This window comes from Carcharodon carcharias, chromosome 13 (assembly GCF_017639515.1).
Source record: "Carcharodon carcharias isolate sCarCar2 chromosome 13, sCarCar2.pri, whole genome shotgun sequence".
NCBI lineage: Eukaryota > Metazoa > Chordata > Chondrichthyes > Lamniformes > Lamnidae > Carcharodon > Carcharodon carcharias.
Genome location: NC_054479.1, coordinates 30,949,327 through 30,968,309, shown reverse-complemented (window position 1 = coordinate 30,968,309; position 18,983 = coordinate 30,949,327). Strand labels below are relative to the sequence as shown.

General features: G+C 41.0%; 1 protein-coding gene across 7 annotated transcripts in view; it reads right to left on the bottom strand.

The window, feature by feature from the left end:
- Window positions 1-5,025: 5,025 nt before the first annotated feature.
- Window positions 5,026-18,983, bottom strand: part of atxn2 (ataxin 2) — a 122,886-nt gene continuing 108,928 nt past the window's right edge. For 5 of the 7 annotated variants that reach the window (XM_041202055.1, XM_041202057.1, XM_041202058.1 and 2 more), the window contains 8 exons: window positions 16,838-16,990; window positions 16,460-16,532; window positions 13,800-13,987; window positions 13,316-13,445; window positions 8,522-8,670; window positions 7,263-7,490; window positions 6,283-6,454; window positions 5,026-5,655 (listed from right to left, as the gene is read on the bottom strand). In XM_041202055.1, the coding sequence (XP_041057989.1) occupies window positions 5,627-5,655; window positions 6,283-6,454; window positions 7,263-7,490; window positions 8,522-8,670; window positions 13,316-13,445; window positions 13,800-13,987; window positions 16,460-16,532; window positions 16,838-16,990 (1,122 nt within the window). In that variant the 3' untranslated portion in view covers window positions 5,026-5,626. The remainder of the gene's footprint in view (window positions 5,656-6,282; window positions 6,455-7,262; window positions 7,491-8,521; window positions 8,671-13,315; window positions 13,446-13,799; window positions 13,988-16,459; window positions 16,533-16,837; window positions 16,991-18,983) is intronic. The other 2 variants (XM_041202060.1, XM_041202056.1) reach the window with 1 other exon arrangement.

The following is an 18,983-nucleotide window of genomic DNA, read 5'->3' as shown; positions in this document are numbered from 1 at the left end:
ATTCCTCCATAGTGTGGTGGTACCTGCATGGCATCCCTTTAGCATGCAGAGTAGTATCTTCCATTTAAAATAATTTACAAAAGATGATTTAAAAAGTAAGATATCAGAGACATACTTTTTGCAGTTGCTGTGGAGGATTCACCATAAATGAAAGGAAACCCTAGATCTGCCATTCATATTGCACCACCTATAGGTGATGAAGTCCATTGCAGCATATTTCAATGAGAAGAAAAATAGCCAATCCAGGTTAGAAACAAAATAAATGCCTAGAAGCAGTGAACTGTATATTGAAATCAACTTACTTATTGTACATTGGATTACAGCACAGAAAAAAGCTATTGGGCCTAATTGATCTATGGTGGCATTTATGCTCCACGGGTCTCCTATCCTACCTCATCTAACCAGATCTGCAGAGCCCACTATTCCTTCCTCCATCATGTACTTATCTCGTTTCTCCTTGAATGTCTCAATAACATTCACCTGAGCTGTTATTCACATAAATTTAGAAACGCTTTGACATACTGAACAAGTTTTATCATTTAAACCTCATCCTGAAATTATTGAGGCATCCAATACACCACAGCCAAGGTTCCTTCAACAGCAACTTCCAAACACGCAACCTATTTCACCTAGATGAACATGGGCAGCAGGCGCATATGAACACCCATTACCTGCAAGTTCCTCTCCAGGTCGCGCACCATCCTGACTTGGAAATACATTGCCATAACCTTCACTAGCACTGGGTCACAATCTTGGGGCTCCCTACTTAACAGCACTATAGGTGTACTTACATCACATGGACTGCAATGTTTCAAGAAGGCAGCTCACTACCTTCTCAAGGCCAATTAGGGATGGACAATATTTGCTGGCATAGCCATGTCCCATAAATGAATAAAAAGATAGATAATACTCCTAGTCAATCACAAATGAGATGCTTAGCTTGATGTTTTAAAATAGTATTAATATAATTGTTTGGATTAAAACTTAGTTGAATATGCAAGTTCAGTTCCAACAAACTCAGCCACTAAATCAGAAAAATCACTCAAGGAAAACTACAGGAGCCTAAGTATTTTAATGCAGGAAGTGGAATACAACTGGCCAAGCCAGGAGTTCCAAACTAAAAGCTCTCACATAACCTTGGAGCAATAAACTTAAAACGCAGTAAACAATCAAAAGAAAGATTTGAATTTATTTAGCATCTTTCACAACCTTCAACAGCCCAAAGCACTTCAGAGCCAAGGAAGTGCTTTTTTTGAAGTGCAGTCCATGTTGTCATGTAGAAAATTTGCAGCCAATTTACACATGACAAGCTCTCACAAACAATAATACAAGGACAACCAGGTTTGTGATGTTGATTGAAAGATAAATATTGGCCAGGACACTGGGGAGAACTCACCTGTTCTTCAGGTTTTTTTTATATTTGTTCATGGGATGTGGGCATCACTGGCAAGACCAGCATTTATTATGCATCCCTAAATCCCCATGAGGTGGTGGCAGTGAGTGCCCTTCTAGAAACCCTGCAGTTCCTGTGGTGTAGACACACTTAAAGTCCTGTTCGGAAGGGAGCTCCAGGATTTTGACCCAGGAGCAGTGAAGGGAAGGCAATACATTTCCAAGTCAGGATATAGCGTGTGACTCAGAGGCAACTGGAAGGTGGTGGTCATCCTACATGTCTGAGGCCCTTGGTCTTCTATGTGGTAAAGGTCATGGACTTTGGAAGGTGCTGTTGAAGGAGACATGCTGAGCTTCTACAGTGCATGGTGATACTGCCATGCTCCATGAAGGAAAGAGTGAATGTTAATGGGGTGCCGATCAAGCAGGCTGCTTTGTCGTGGATGGTGCCGAGCCTTGAGTGTTACTGGAGCTGCACTCATTAAGGCGCATGCACATGGAGAATATTCCATCATAATGCTGTCTTGTGCCTTGTAGATAATGGACAGACTTTGGGGAGACAGATGGTGAGTTACTTGCCAGAGTTCCCAGTTTCTGATCTGCTCTTGTAGCCACAGTGTTTATATGGTTGATCCAGTTAAGTTTCTGGACAATGGTAACCTCCAGGATGTTGACAGCAGGGATATTTGATGGTAATGCCGTTCAATATCAATGGGAGATGGTTAGATTCTATCGCATTGGAGATGGAAATTGTCTGGATGTTACTCCCACTCATCAGCCCAAGCCTGAATGATATCCAAGTCTTGCTGCATGAAAGGATGGAGGTTTGCGAATCATGCTTAACACTATTTGTATGTTCTTGCAATTATTAGCAAATGTCCCCAGTTCTGGGGTTGAGTGGCCTAGGCATAACCCAAACTGAGCATTGGGGAGCAGGTTATTGTTGGGTAAGTGCCACTTGATAGAATTGTTGACGACACCTTCCACAACTTTGCTGATGATCTGGAGTAGACTGATGGAGCAGTAATTGCCCTGTTTGGATTTGTCCTGCTTTTTGTGAACAGGACATACCTGGGAAATTTTCCATAGTGGAGTAAATGTCAGTGTTGTAGCTGTACTGGAACAGCTTGGATTGGGGCACAGCTAATTCTGGAGCAAAAGCCTTCAGTACTACAGCCAGAATGTTGCCAGGGCACACAGCTCTTGCTGTATCCACTGCATTCAGCCATTTCTTGGATCACATGAAGTCAATCGAATTGGCTGAAGACTGGCATCCGTGATGCTGGGTCCCTCAGCACATTGGTTGCAAATGCTTCAGCCTTGTCTTTTGTACTGATAATGCTGGGTTCCCCCAGATGGAGATATTTGTAGGGCCTCCTCCGGGTAGTTGTTCAATTGTCCATTATCAATCAAGACTGGATGTAACAGGACGACAAAGCTTTGATCTGATCCATTGGTTGTGGAATCACTTAGCTCTTTCTATTGTAGTTTGTATTGTATTGTAGTTTCACCAGGTTGGCATCTCATTTTTAGAAATGTGTGGCACTCCTCCCGGCATGCTCTTCTGTATTCTGCCTTAGTTCAATGCCTCATCTGAAAGGTAGCACTCCCTCAGTACCATATTTTTCACAAGTTTCTGTGTTGGAACTTGAACCCACATGCTTCTGTGGCAAGAGTGCTCCCAGTTGAGCCATGGCCGACATGTTTGTTCCCCATCCCTTCAGCATCCCAATTTTTCATTACCTATTTCCTAATATTAAACTAGACCGGAATATAGACAGCTGCCTATATTGAGGCAATAGCACTAAACATTTGCCATTGCATAGGAGTCAATAAAAAATGCGCCACTTACAATGTATTTGGGTAGTTCAATAAGTACTTACCATTATAAAAAGCTTTGCTGATTTTGAACTTGGGTTTCTAAGAAGTTTCAATCAGATGGCCACACCACGTTAATGCTTAGTGATTCATAAAAAATGTCAATTTCAGGCAAAGGTAGGTCTTTAAGCAGTTTCAATGAGTGGTTCGCATCTCGTTAAAATGAGATTACTCTAGTGATGAAATTCTGGATGCAAGTGCTAGCAATCAAGAGAAGCAGTTGCTATTTGCTTAATAAAAAAAATACACATTGGTTACTTGCCTTCTTGTCATTATCACTCACTGTATATAATGAGCAAATCGCACCAACACACCCATTTCAAGTTGTGGAGACTGCAAAGACTTGCATCAAAAACTCCACAGAACACTGTCAAATCCATCAGGAATGTTTGCCACAGTGGTTCTCAAACTGGGATCCATAGACAATTCCCAGGGGGTCTGCAAAATGTGATTAGAACCAATTGCTGCAATATAGTGGATCAGCCGTGCTGTTGGCCATTATTTTGATTTCCTTCATCTCAAGTCGCACAGGTGAGAGCTCATGCATCAGGGAGTTTGATGTCAGGAACAGGGATCTGGCACACTTGCATGCAAGACACTGTTAAACAGCTGCCTGGCAGTAACTGAAGCCAAAACAGCTCTGGAAATGTTCACATAACCAAATTTGAGGGGCCTCAGAGAGAACAGGAATGGATTCGCAGGGCTGGGGTCAGGAGTGGGTAGGAACTTCCACATCAGCCTTGTCCAGGCATCTACAATGATCAAACCTAGTTGCTTTTGTTGAGTATGGCAGCTGGACTTGTGACTGAAGTCAGGGTAAAGTCACGGTCGCAAATCATTGGGGATATCCTGATGCAGAAATACTGTACATATCAGCAATATTGCAGCACAGGCCAATAAACAGCAAAGGGGGGCGGGGGGGTGGCGGGCAGTGGAAACACATAGCTGCTGAATGTGTTGCGAGTAGGCAAGCAGTGGAGGGTTACACCTGAAACTGCCAGTGTTACCAACAGGACCCACCAGGTCTAGGCTCACTTCAAAAAGAGTATTGTCACACAAGTGAAGTATTCAACAGTTATGGTGCTGAACTCGTAGAAATTTTCACATCAAGCATTGGCAGAAATTTCATGCAAATCCCTGTAACAGGACACTGTCAAAAAATGTAAATGTGCAAAAAGTTTACAGTATCATTAAGATGGAGGCGGGCGCTGCAGGTGGTGGTGGGGGAGTGCTTCTGATTACTAATCCATTCGAAAAGGCTCCTTCAACCAAAAATGTTTGAGAACCACTTGTCTATCACAGACCAGGACTTAATTGCATGGATTGTAATGTTTAGATTTACAAGTAAGTGAAAATTCCAAGATTACTCACAGGACTCATGGAGAAACTTAACTGTTTTCTCTCAAGGAAGTTTTATCTTTGATTACTCAAATCCCTACATGAGGTTAAAAATAAGAACAATTATAAAAATGAACAAAGGCCATTTGGTCAATTGAAGTTCGTTTTCCAATTTTCCAGCACCCAAATACATCATGAGCCGCATCCACAAATGCTGAGTGTTTCCAACATTTTCTCTTCTTATGCCATGATCATGTTTTTGTTAAGGAAATAGAGCAAATTGTATATTATCTGTTTAAAATTAAGGGTTCAAGTAGTCAAAACAACCTTTTCATGTTCCATAATTTTATGTTTATCTTCTATTCCATGCTGCTGACCATTACAGCGTGTAGAAAAAGTCACAATCACACCACTTTGTCAGTTTTTAAAACTTTTTATTTTTTTGGTTTTTTTTAAACTTTTTTTTATATTATCTACAAAGTAAAAGTTTTTAACTTAAAAGTTACACCACTGTCTGGTGACAGTGCTCTTCTCCAGCAACCTCTATTCATAAATAATCCACCAGTTTCACATCCGGATTTTGTTATAAGATGGAGTTCAAGTTTGGTTAGAAGCAGAGGGTTCTGGTTTGCCAAATCTGGATGGCTTGCAGCAGGAACAAACAACTTTATTAGTTCTTTCACCATGAGAAGTTCATAACTTAGAAGGGTCAGGCAAAATAAATACATTCCAGTTATCAGAAAGCAGATTTGGGGCATTTTGTAAGGCTGTTGATAGGGCACACGGATTCCAGATTTCCACTTGGTTCTCATTTCTTTCTCGCCAGTCTATCTTGTCTTCTTCACAAGGGCAGCCATCGAATCACTTGGTAACACATTCCTACTGGATGTTATGTGACAGCGCATGGTTTAGCATGAGAAGACAATTTTTAGTATTCTGTGCTTCTGGTTCCAGGTTTCAGGGCGGGAAAGGATGTGTGGCATCAATTGGCCAGCCTGTTGCTTACTGTGGGACAGAACTACAATTGCTGCTGATGATGGGCTTGCACTAATGGGAGGTGGGGAAAAAAAAAAGAGTAAGAGTTGCAAGTTGTCAAGTTTACTTCGTAAATACAGTCATGCTGACACGTTATTTGCAATAATACTGTTGGCCAGGGCCACAAACACTCCTTCCAACTGAAACTTCAATTTATAAGTTCAATTTTAGGGATGGGCAATAAATGCTGGTCTAGCCTGTGACGCTCGCACTCCATGAAAGAGCTAAAAATAAAATTGCAGCTATACACGGTGGAAAATGTCAGGCAAAGCCTAAGAGATTACATATTAATATCAAACAGATTGTTCTGACACAGTCCCAAGTTAAAGGCAGCATGGGTACAGAATTAGGGGGAGATTGGCTGCTCAATCCCAGCTGAGAGATCCAGAGGGAGGTGTGTGGTGGGGGGGGGGGGGGGGGGGGGAATCAATTCTAACTGCATACTTCTAATCCAGTCTTTTTTTTACAATTCGTATTTACATCAGTAGCAGAATGTGAACATAAATGCAGTAAAGATGTACCAAATTCCACAGGATTAATTTACTTACATTAGCTATACCCTACGGCTACAAGTCAAACTTTAGCTTTGAGTTATGAATGGAATGCGGAATTTCTACTCCTGATTTTGCCATTACTCACCCTGTGGGTGTGCCATGTAGGAGAAGTGTGTAGTTGAGGAAACTGGAATGGGTGGCAGTGCACTCTGAGGGATGGCACCTTGTCCACCTGGTGGCTGTGCTGACATCAGCATCATGGGAGGATGGGTAGCAGCAGGGTGGTGTGGAGGGCCCATTCCAGACTGTACATGCGCCTACAAAGAAAAATAAAGCAGCAAAAGGTCATTACTTCTATTAAATAATTGTTCCAATTTGGAAGCAAATCTTAAGATTCAACATCGCAACAACAAAATACCTTCCCTGGCACAGTACTTTGGGATATAATGCCCCCTTGCTGCCCCAACCCACATATAAATCTAAGGCAGAACAAATTCTTCATAATCAGCACCAAGTCTGATTTCACACAAAATCCTACCCCATTTCCAAAGAGGTGTTCCAAAGATAAGACATCCTAATATTTTATTTCATATTTAGCAACCATCAAGTTAATACTTATGAACTTGGCTTTGAACTGGTCCAGAGAATTAGGTGTTTTTTTTTTCCTTCAGAAATTAAGGGAATAAATCAAAAAACATCCAATTCCCCTCCACAGATTTCCTGTCTGCTTACAAATTCTAAAGTTTACAATGATATAATATATTTAAAAACAAAATCAAATTTGCAATCAGTCACGGAAATATCCTTGCAGCAAACGTATAAGCCAGCTTCTTCCCAAAAACAGCACATTCACCATAAGGAAGCGACTGAGCCACAAACTGATGAAACACTCTCCCACTGATGAACAATCCTAGTCTTTGAACCTGCCACCATCTGATGGGGAAGCATTAATAATACAGCCTGCTTCCCAAATCTGCACCCTCAAAAACAAATTCTTACTATTAAATAAGTAGCTAGCAGTTCCTTTAGTTTTAAAAAGTTTTTCAACCATAGAAAGGAATTCTGCACTGCTGCAAGCTTTATAAGAATATTTAAGTCCAAAAAACCTTTGGTACATTCATTTACCTGTGGTACATGTGTCATATGTGGTGGGTTGGAATATCCATGCTGAACCTGCTGAGGGTGAAGTGTGTACACTGTCTGCTGTGCTGATGGGAAGCTGGTCTGAGGAGACTGTGGACTGGGACCTTGTGTCATAGAGGGAGGAGTTGGTGTAAGAGTTGTGTGATAAATTGCTTGCTGTTGTTGAGGGTTACCCAAGTGAAGGGTCTGAGGAGCCTGATGTTGAGGATGCTGGAATTTAAAAAAAAATGCTTTAATTATTCTGGAAAACAAGTTAGTATTGATTACAAAACTGTATGCAGTTAGATCCTACACATTTGTTATTTTTCACAGAAATACTAAGTACAGCTAACATATGGTGGCTGCTAAACCGATGAAAGATGCTGGACAAATGAATGTGGATTCCATCATCAGGAAGTGAAAGGATTCCAAAGCCAGGATATTTAGTGGCATTTCTCATTTGTGCCCCCGCGATGCAATTTCAGTCCATGGTACAGTACAATGATACACCAACACAGTAACGAGAATACAATAGCATACCAATTCTATAGAATAGACTGCATTTGAATTTAATTATTTTTATTATCATATAAAATTCTCATTTTTGGCCAAGTTAAACTTTGTTGGTCATTATCTCTTCTCTCTACTTCATGTCATTCCTTTGCAACAAGGATGGGAAAAAAATTACCTGCTCCTTGATATTGGCCTATGCTGCTCTGCAACTGGTTGCAGATGGTACACAAAGTCAGATAATTCAAGGCTTATAATTATCTGCACACCTCCCCCATCCTCCCCCCGCCCAATCCTCACTGTAGTGAAGTATCTAGGTGGCCCTGTAAATTGCTCCCATGGATGAATCACAATCTTGCCAGATGGAGAAACAATGGCACAAACTCCAATACAAAAATACCTCTCCTCCTGGTACAAGTAAAAAAAAACTAGAAGTTCTGTGACTGGCTTTCCAAATAACTTTTCAAATGTAATAATTTTCATTACATTGCATAGCCAACAGAGTGACTGAACTTGTGGTTTAGCCAGCAAAGCCCATTAGCTGGAATGTGCTGCCAAAAGATACGAGAACCTCAATCGAGCCTCCCAAGTTCACTACAAGTGCGAGAATTTTTCTTTTGCCTTCCACTACATTAACAGCTTTAGGTTTGAGTGCATCAAACTTAATTCTTCGAGTTCAGCTTTTATTTTTTTTTTTTATCTACCATTACTTTACAAAAGTACCCAGAAGTAAATTAGCTGGAGTTCCTTACCTGGACTGGGCTTTGTGCTGGATGACTGCCTGCATGCTGTCCTTGTTGCTGTCCAGTTGGGGTAGCAGACGGTTGTGGGTGTGGAGGATGTGGATGTAGGGTAGCGGTTGGGTGGGGTGCAAACTGCTGATGAATTGGGCCAGGGGAGACTAGAGATCAAAGTAAACCACCTATTATCCAGTTTAGTGATGATAATTCTACCTTCATTTGCTAGTAACTTTAGAATAACATTCAAGAAAATTGCAAGCAATCCTGTGAAAATGCATCTTAAATATGAACTTATTGTAATATTCGCATTAATTAAATTGTTCAGTGAGAAGTTGAAACTGTATAAATTGGCTTAAGTATGAAAAGAACAAACATTGCTAGTTAATTTGACTTTAGTCAAAAAAAGGTAGAAACAAGAAAAAGTTATTCAGTCTATTGAATTCACTCTACTACCAAGACCCCATTTTAAAAGCAATGTGAAACAAAGTCTCATTTTTCCCCATATAAGTCAATATTAACGTATGCCAGCTGCTCCAGGGATTTAAGCAGTTTACCTGTTGAATGCTTTAGCTGAATTGGTATTTACTACATTGGTGTCAGTCTATTCCATGGGTTAATTATCCATTTAGAAGTTCAATTTATTAGCTAAGAAGCTAATCATGACCTCTATACTATTCTTAAGCAAATGTTCATGGTATTTCCTTTCAATATTTTCATAGCCTGGATCACATCTATCCAAATAAATTTTTTTCACTAAGTAGAAGCACCTTTGTTTTTATTACTTCTCTTTAGTCAGATGTTTTAAATCCTGGAATCATCTACACTGGCTTTTCTCGAATCTTTTACTCCTCCATCTACTCTAAGAATGGTGAATACAGCTTAACAAATTACTACACTCAGGTTTTACTAATGTTTTCTAAGATACGAATACAAATCCAAGTCCAAGAAAGGGAAAAATGGATCTCCTTCTACACACCAGCTATTTTTACGACTGCTGTTTTATGCTCTGGTAACACATTCAAGCTTGGCTATTATTCCACTAATTTTCACTAATTCATATTATTGAATAATTAACATTCAAATTATGCAACATTACGAAGTGTGTGCAGTGATGTATTGTGTGGTACATTATAACACAACCATGATATACATTAAAGATAAAAGCAAAATGCTGTGGATGCTGGAAGTCTGAAACAAAAACAAAATTGCTGGAAAAACTCAGCAGGTCTGGCAGCGTCTGTGGAGAGGAAGACAGAGTTAACGTTTCGAGTCTGTAAGAGTCTTCCTTCATCAGAACTAAAGAGAAATAGAAATGTGGTGAAATGTAAGCTGTTTAAGGGGGGTTGGACAGGTGAATCTGGATAGAGGTCCAGTGATAGGTGGAGGCAAAGGAGAGATTGTCAAAGATGTCATAAACAAAAAGGTCAAAGGGATGTTGACGGTGGTGAAATTAGCTAAAGGATGTGCTAACGGTGACATTAAGGGTAGAAAGCAGGATGAGCAAGTGACAGATGGCCCTGGTGGGGGGAGGGGACCAAAATAAACTAAAAGGTGGGGATAAAACAATATGGAAATAAATTATAAAAATAATAATAGAAATAGTTATGGAAAGAAAAAATAAATATATATATAAAAATACGCCCTTGCGCCCTCATCTCAATGAAATTCAGGCTCGGCACAATGCTGAACTCTTCTTCCGCTCCCTTCGTCTCTGTGCCCACAACTTTGGGCAGGAGTCCTCCCCCCGACCTGTTCAACGGATCCTTTCACCCGCCTCCAATATTCTCTCTCCACCTGGGCCCCTCCCTCTGGATTCTTACCTTCTCTTGATCTTTTCATTGAGAACTGTCAGCGTGACATCAGTCATCTCAATTTCTCTGCTCCTCTCACCCACTCTAACCTATCTCTTTCTGAACTTGCCGCACTCCGTTCTCAGGTCCAATCCTGACTTTGTCATTAAACCTGCTGACAAGGGTGGTGCTGTTCTTGTCTGCTGCACTGACCTCTAACTCGCAGAGGCTGAGTGCCAACTCTCAGACGCTTCCTCCTATCTCCCCCGGACCATGACCCCACCACTGAACATCAAGCCATTGTTTCCAGGACTATCACTGACCTCATCTCCTCTGGAGATCTTCCCCCCACAGCTTCCAACCTCAGTCTCCCAACCTCAGACAGCCCGCTTCTACCTCATACCCAAAATCCACAAACAGGACTGTCGCGGCAGACCGATCATGTCAGCCTGTTCCTGCCCCAAGGAACTCATTTCTTGCTATCTTGACTCCATTCTCTCTCCCCTTGTCCAGTCTCTTCCCACCTACATCCGCGATTCCTCTGATGCTCTACATTATATCAACAATTTCCAGTTCCCTGGCCCAAAGTGCCTCCTCTTCACCATGGGAGTCCAATCCCTCTACACCTCCATCCCCCACCAGGATGGTCTGAGGGCTCTCCGCTTCTTCCTTGAACAGAAGCCCGAACAATCCCCATTCACCACCACTCTCCTCCGTCTAGCTGAACAATTTCTCACACTGAACAATTTCCCCTTAAACTTGTCTCACTTCCTCCAAATAAAATGTGTGGCTATGGGTACCTGCATGGGCTCCAGTTATGAGACTCTTTAATGGTGTATGTGGAACATTCCTTGTTCCAGTCCTACTCAGGCCCCCTCCCACAACTCTTTCTCCGGTACATCGATGACTGCTTCAGTGCCGCTTCATGCTCTCGTCTGGACCTGGAAAAATTTATTAATTTTGCTTCCAATTTCCACCCCTCCATCACTTTCGCATGGTCCATTACTGATACTTCCTTTCCTTGACCTCTCTGACTCAATTTCTGGTGATACACTATCATCCAATATTCATTACAAGCCCACCAAATCCCACAACTACCTCGACTACAGCTCCTCACACCTTGCTTCCTGTAAGGACTCCATCCCATTCTCTCAGTTCCTTCGCCTCCATCACATCTGTTCTGATGATGCCACTTTTCAAAACAGTTCTTCTGACATGTCTTCTTTCACCGAGGATTTCCACCCACAGTGGTTGACAGGGCCCTCAACCGTGTCCAACCCATCTCTCACGCATCTGCCCTCAGACCTTCCTCTCCCTCCCAGAACCTTGATAGGGTGCCCCTTGTCCTCACTTATCACCCCACCAGCCGCGACATTCATAAGATCATCCTCCACCATTTCTGCCAACTTCAGCGTGATGCCACCACCAAACACATCTTCCCTTCACCCTCCTCTATAAGCATTCTGTAGGGACCGTTCCCTTCATGACACCCTGGTCCACTCCTCCATCATCCCCTACACCTCAAGCCCCTAGCATGGCACCTTCCCATGCAACCGCAGAAGGTGCAACACCTGCCTCTTTGCTTCCCCCCTCCTCACCGTCCGAGGGCCCAAACACTCCTTTCAAGTGAAGCAGCACTTCCCTCAATTTAGTCTACCGCATTCGCTGCTCCTAATGCGGTCTCCTCTACATTGGAGAGACCAAACGCAGACTGGGTGATTGCTTTGTGGAACACCTTCGGTCTATCCGCAAGCATGACCCAGACCTTCCTGTTGCTTGCCATTTCAACACACCACTCTGCTCTCTTGCCTACATGTCCATCCTTGGCCTGTTGCAACCTTCCAGTGAAGCTCAATGCAAACTGGAGGAACAGCACCTCATCTTCTGATTAGGCACTTTACAGCCTCCGGACTTAACATTATGTTCAACAACTTCAGATCATGAACTCTCTCCTCCATCCTCACCCCTTTTTTCTAATAATTATTATATATATTTTTCTTTTCCTACCTATTTCTATTATTATTTTTATAATTTATTTCCATATTGTTTTATCCCCACCTTTTAGCTTATTTTGATCCCCTCCCCCCACCCCACCCCCACTAGGGCCATCTGTCACTTGCTCATCCTGCTTTCTACCCTTAATGTCACCGTTAGCACATCCTTTCCCTAATATCACCACCGTCAACACCCCTTTGACCTTTTGTTTATGACATCTTTGGCAATCTCTTCTTTGCCTCCACCTATCACTGGACCTCTATCCAGATTCACCTGTCCAACCCCCCTTAAACAGCTTATATTTCACCACATTTCTATTTCTCTTTAGTTCTTATGAAGGAAGAGTCATACGGACTCGAAACGTTAACTCTGTCTTCCTCTCCACAGATGCTGCCAGACCTGCTGAGCTCTTCCAGCAATTTTTGTTTTTGTTTCATGATATACAATTACTCCTTTACAGCAGTACGTAAAGATAGATCAATGATCATCACCATTAATGACATTGGCAGATGATCACAGGAGAGATTTCTCACTTTTCTTGAGTATAACAACATTTTATGCAAAGCACTAATAACACTGTTTAAACTGAGAAAAAAAGTCGACCTTGAATGTTTTGTATCCAAAGAGAAACAGTTGAAACTGCCCTGCCATATCATTTTGTCATTGAGGCAACAGCAAAAATATTCCATTAAACATTAACTGAAGCTGACTACAGTGATATCATCACCATTATTTAAACAGTATATCACTCTAGAAAATCTGCATTACATTCCTCCAAGCCAATATATCTTTCATGAGGTTGAGTGCTCAAAACTGAAAGCAATACAGCTGGGGATTGATCAAGGTTTTGTGCAACCGTAACCTCACTTGCTCACTTTTTTTTCCCCAACCCCCTTGGGATAGAGGCTAACATTCCATAGCACCATAGAGCTTGGTTCAATGCAAATTACCAAAAAAATACAATTAAAGTAATGGTTTTAACCAATATATATCAGTTGTTAAAAACTGCATGATGACTCACCATACATAGCATGTGTTTGTTCAGCAGTAGGATACTGTGCTGTAGATGAAGGGACCATTCCCGGTTGTCCATGACCAGGTGGTGCCATCATTCGAGCATTACTCTGCATTACTTGGCTATACATCTGAGGCTGTATGGTGAAAATATCCGTCAGTAACATTAAGTAGACACAAGAGACAAAATAGCAATGCTTCCATGGTATTGCTCTCAAGTTTTAGTAATGGAGATTAAGTACTGCAAATCTCAAAACACATCAGCTACAATAGCCGGTAGGCTAAGTTTAACTCAATGGATAATGCACTGATTTATCATTTAAATGCAACACAATGTTCTCTATTCTTATTTTGTCTACACGTCTGTAATAAAATCTGACATTATCTATTTGCAATTTGCATTGTCAGTTCAGCAAAGAATTATTATTGTTACTCAAACATCGTAAGTTAACCTCAAAGTATCTTCATGGAAAACAATCTTTGCAATTTACCTGTGATTGATAATGTGCTACAGACTGTACTAAGGGCTGGTTAGCAAACTGTTGAGGGTTATAAGTGACATATTGAGAGTAAGCAGGAGCAGTAGAAACAATCTGGCCAGCTGCACTAACAGGATGCATTATAGTTGGTGTGCCCTGAGGGTGGTGCTGATCTGGTCGTTGTTGTGGCATGGTTGGTACTGAAAGAAAGAGGTAACAATTAGTAGGGCTGCAGAGATCCTCAATGTCTAATCAAAAACTGTACAAGGAAAAAATATTCGAAAAATAATGTGATGAGAACAGTACAAATGATTAAAAAACTCAGATGATCTATTATGCACGATAGTGGCTCATTTCTAAAAGGATAACATCGGAGCATCGACAAAAAGCACTGTAATCATCTTTATAGACACTAAGCAAATCAAGGTATGTATACTTAGGGATAGGTGAAGAAATTTTTCTTCATCTCAATTTTAAATGGTCATCCCCTTATCCTTAGACTAGTGGGGGTGGGGATCGAAATAGGCTAAACGGTGGGGATAAAACAATATGGAAATGTCCAATATCAGGCTAACTGGACCAAAGCTCCTTGGTTTCTCCCTGTCTCCTTCCTCAATTAGTGGAGTTATATTTCCTATCTTCCAAATCGACAGGACTGTTTTAGAATTTCGGGAATTCTGGAAGATCAAAACAAATGCATCCACCACCTCTGCAGCAGCTCATTTTTACATCCTAGGATATAGGCCATCCGGTCCAAGGATTTGTTGGCTTTTAGTCCTGTTAATTTCTCCAGAAATTTTTTAAAAAACTAATTAGGCACTTGGTTCCTCACTATTTCTGTATGTTATTTTGGGTGTTCTACTGTGAAGACATATAAAAGTATTAACTTTTCTGCAATTTTTTAAATTCTCCATTATAATTTCTCCCATTTCTGATTCTAAGGGATCCACCTTTACTTTTGCTAAGCTTTTCCTTTTAACATACTGATTGATGCTCTTAATCTGTTTTTATATTTCTTGCCACTGTAATATTCTATTTTTCAATCCTTTATCAATTTCTAAAACTATCCTGATCATCAGGTTTAGTAACCTTTCAACAACACTGTATAGAATCAAAATAATTAGAGCACAGAAGGTGGTAATTCAGCCCATTGAGTGTGTACTGGCTCTCAGCAAGAACAATTCAACTAGTCCCACTACTACACTGATTCCTTTTTTTTTAATCTTCAGGTGCTTATCCAATTCCACTTAGAAAGTCACAATTGAATCTGACTCCACCACAATCTCAGGCAATGCATTCTGGATCATAATCACTCACTGCATAAAAAAATGTTTATTCAGGTGACCTTTGGTTCTTTTGTCTATCAATTTAAATCAGTGCCCTCTGGTTCTTGATCCCTGTAAAGGGAAGAGTTTTTCTTACCTACTCCTTCTAGGTTCCTCAATTTTGAATACCTATTAAATCTCCTCTCAACCTTCTCTTCTTGAAGGGAGCAACCCGTTTTTCAATCTATCCGCATAACTGAAGTCCCTTATTCCTAGAACCATTATATAACCTTTTACCGTACCCTCTCTAAAACCTTCACATCCTTCCTGGAGTTATCCAGGATTGGACACAACATTCCAGTTGAGGCTGAACCAGTGTCTCAGAAAGGCTCATCATTACTTCCTTGCTTTTATCCTCTATTTATAAAGCCCAGAATCCTGTATGACTTTTTAATGACTTTCGCAACCTGTCTTGCCACCTTCAATTATTTGTACATAAATATCCCCAGGTGTCTGTTCCTGCAGCCTCTTTAGTTTATATTGACATTCCCCATTTTTGCTACAAAATGTATCACTTCACATTTCCCTGGATTAAATTTCATCGGCCATGTATCTGCCCATTCTGCTAGCCTAAGTCCTCTTGAAGTCTATCACTATCCCCCTAAAAATTGGCAACAGACAATTGTAAGTCTCTTCTTCTAGTCTACTACTACCCTTAACTTCTCTAGTTACCCATGGTTGGACCACTTTCCTGTGGAGTTCTTATTCCCCCAAGGGAATATATATTCATTGACAGCTACAAATTATTTCTTCTTAACCACATCACATTCCCAAACTCAATATGAAATCCAACTCTATTGTGATCACTCTTCCTCAGAGGACTCTTTACTGTAAGGTCACTGCTTATAGTGGACAAATTGTATTAACACCAATACGTCTGCAATAAGCAGTAGGGACCTTATCAGCCACAAAATTACTGGCAGGATCCTTGAGAAACTCCAGAGTCCTTTCCTTATAAACAGCAAAGATGGAGTTTGGGGGGTGGGGTGGGGGCAGCGGCAGAGAAAGAGGTCTTCAGATTGGCCTTAGAACCACTTTGTTGAAAATTAAATTATTTTTGCCACCAGGATTTTCACAAGCATATTTCATGAACTTAAACATCTATTTTGCATTTGATAATTGATTTGAATCATTACATTATAAAGATTTAAAGTTCTCAACACGAGTCCCTGGTTAACTCATACCAGCTTTCAAAAGATCACTGGTATTTCCAGCATGTTAAGATATATCAAAGTCAAAAATGGATTAAGTACCATTTACAGGTACACAACACTATTTAAGAGATCATCCTATATAATTCCATCAAAACAATCATACATCAGACTAGACAAAACCACATTCTCTCACCTTTACCTGCTCTATATGACTTGGCTTGGTTAATTGGCATGGGCGTCATAGGGACATGATACATGTGAGTGGTCTAAAGTTGAAAGAAAACAGTGAAGGCAGTCAGTCTGCAAATCGAGAATTAAGTTGTTACATGAGAGCACAGATATCCGAGCTTAGGACTGATTAACATTACAGTTTACCATCAATATATAGTTTGTAGAGTAGATTTAAAAAACTATTTTTATTGGTTCACAGTCACTGGCAAAACCAGCATTTGTTGCTCATCGCTCTGTATCCATCCATTAAATTGCAGGTTAGATTATGATAGCTACAAAAAAGATTGTCCACATTTAATAAATTTAAATCTAAACAAAAATTAGATTTCAAATTGGTTACCTGTACTCCTGGGCTGACTGGAACTGGATATACCATGTTCTGTGCAAAACACATTGGCTGATTATACACTGTAGGAGGATGTTGCTGTACCACAATAGATGGACTAGGCTGGGCTTGAGGACGTGGTGGTGTTGGTGTGGTTGTTGGCTTAGGCTGTTAAATTTTAAGAGCAATTCAAGTCTCTGTTTGCAAAAATGCACAAAATTTCACTGAAATCTACAACAGCAATGGATATTTATATAGCGACTTTAGTGCAATAAAACATTGCAAGGTGTTTCATAGGAACATTATAAAGCAAAATTAGACACCACCAAATGATATTAACTAAAAGAAAACTGTGGTACACATCATTTGTCTTTTTAGATAAGAGCATGAGTAGGCCACTATGTAAATACTGAACCAGAAAATAGGTTTACAGAGATCTGAGACTATTATATTTGATCGTTACAGTGAATAGTCAAAGCTGGTGTCTTCAGTTGATAGAAAAGACAGGCCAGGAGAGAGAGAGATTGTTAGACAAGACAAGCAACTCCTTAAAACTCGAGGCAATCTTATTTTCAGCTAAAACCTTTGTCCCAGTATGCGCTTCAAATGGAATCAATTATTCTTTACAAAAAGACATTGTTTCAACTGCAAACTCATAGAAAAGACACTCTCAAAAGATACATACTAATAAAAAAAAGATGGTTACAATAACCAATCCAAACTACAGCTTAGGCAAAGCAAACAAAAGCAGACACCAGAACTGGTTAGCTTGAAACACAATCAGAGGATCCTAAATTCTGTACAATCTACACATTGTCAAAAATTGGAGTAATCTCTGGCAGTCACTACAGAAAAGTAATAAACATGGACGTATTGAAATTGGTTATTGCAGAATGAAAACATACATCATAGGCACGTGGAGTATATCTTGTTCAATATATTGCTCCTTTTAACAGAGGAAAACAATTGTCTTACCACATTTTTCTTGAAACATAAAAGGTATTAATTTTATTGCCAAAATCAAGACTAGTAATGTCTCCCTCCTTGTTGAGCTATTCTGCTCACATCAATTACAGAGTTCTTCCACTGGAAATAGCAGGGCCCAAGAACTGCAGCGAAACCAAGTTTTTAAAAATTAATTTACAGGACGTGGGCGGCGCTGGCACAGTCAGCATTTATTGCCCATTCCTCATTGCCTTTGTGAAGGTGGTGGTGAGCTACCTTCTTGAACCGCTACAGTCGAGTGGTGTAAGTACAGCCACAGTGCTGACGGGGAGGGAGTTCCAGGATTTTGACCCAGCGACAGTGAAGGAACAGCGATACATTTCCAAGTTAGGATGGTGAATGGCTTGGTGGGAACTTCCAGGTGGTGGTGCTCCCTTGTATCTGCTGCCCTTGTCCTTCTAGATAGTAGTGGTCATGGTTTTGGAAGGTACTGCCTAAGGAGCCTTGGTGAGTTACCACTAAGCATGCAAATTTACCAGCTGTAATACAGGGCAGGATTTTACTTTCATGGGGCAGGCATGTGCATGACCTGATCGAGTGCAAAATCATGCACGATGATGGCGGGCAAGCGTCCAGACATCATCATGTGCACTCTCAATCTTTTGGTCAGCGGGCGCGCACAAGAGTCAGCACCCACCAACAATTAAAAGACCTATTAAGGCCCATAAGCAGGCAATTAACTTGTACTTTTCCCTGCCCGTTCAACCGTTCAGTTGGCAGGTGGGCGAATAGGGCAGGCAGCCTTTGCATTTTTTACGAAACCTCATTCACGGGCGGGATGGGGTTTCCAAAAGCAAAAACCAGTAAAAACTCCAACTTAATTTCAAACATTCCTCCTTCATGTGACTAAGTCACATGTGGGGACATGTTTATTTCACCTTTAAAATCTTTATTGGTCAGTGTCCAATTCTTCAGCTCCCTGAGGCAGCTCTGTGCCCTCAGGGAGCTGTCAGTGGCGCTCCCCTGTAAAGTGCAGACTTCAGCACTCGCCCTCCTCCCGTCCTCACCCCAGCAGCACTGAACGTTCCAGCAAGCCTTTGACGCTGGCTGGCCTTTAATTACGTTAAACCGCATAACATTACAAATGCAGTCCATTTCGCAACCGCTCCCAGGCCCGCCCGCCGGAGGGAAAATCCTGCCAACAGCATCCTGGGAA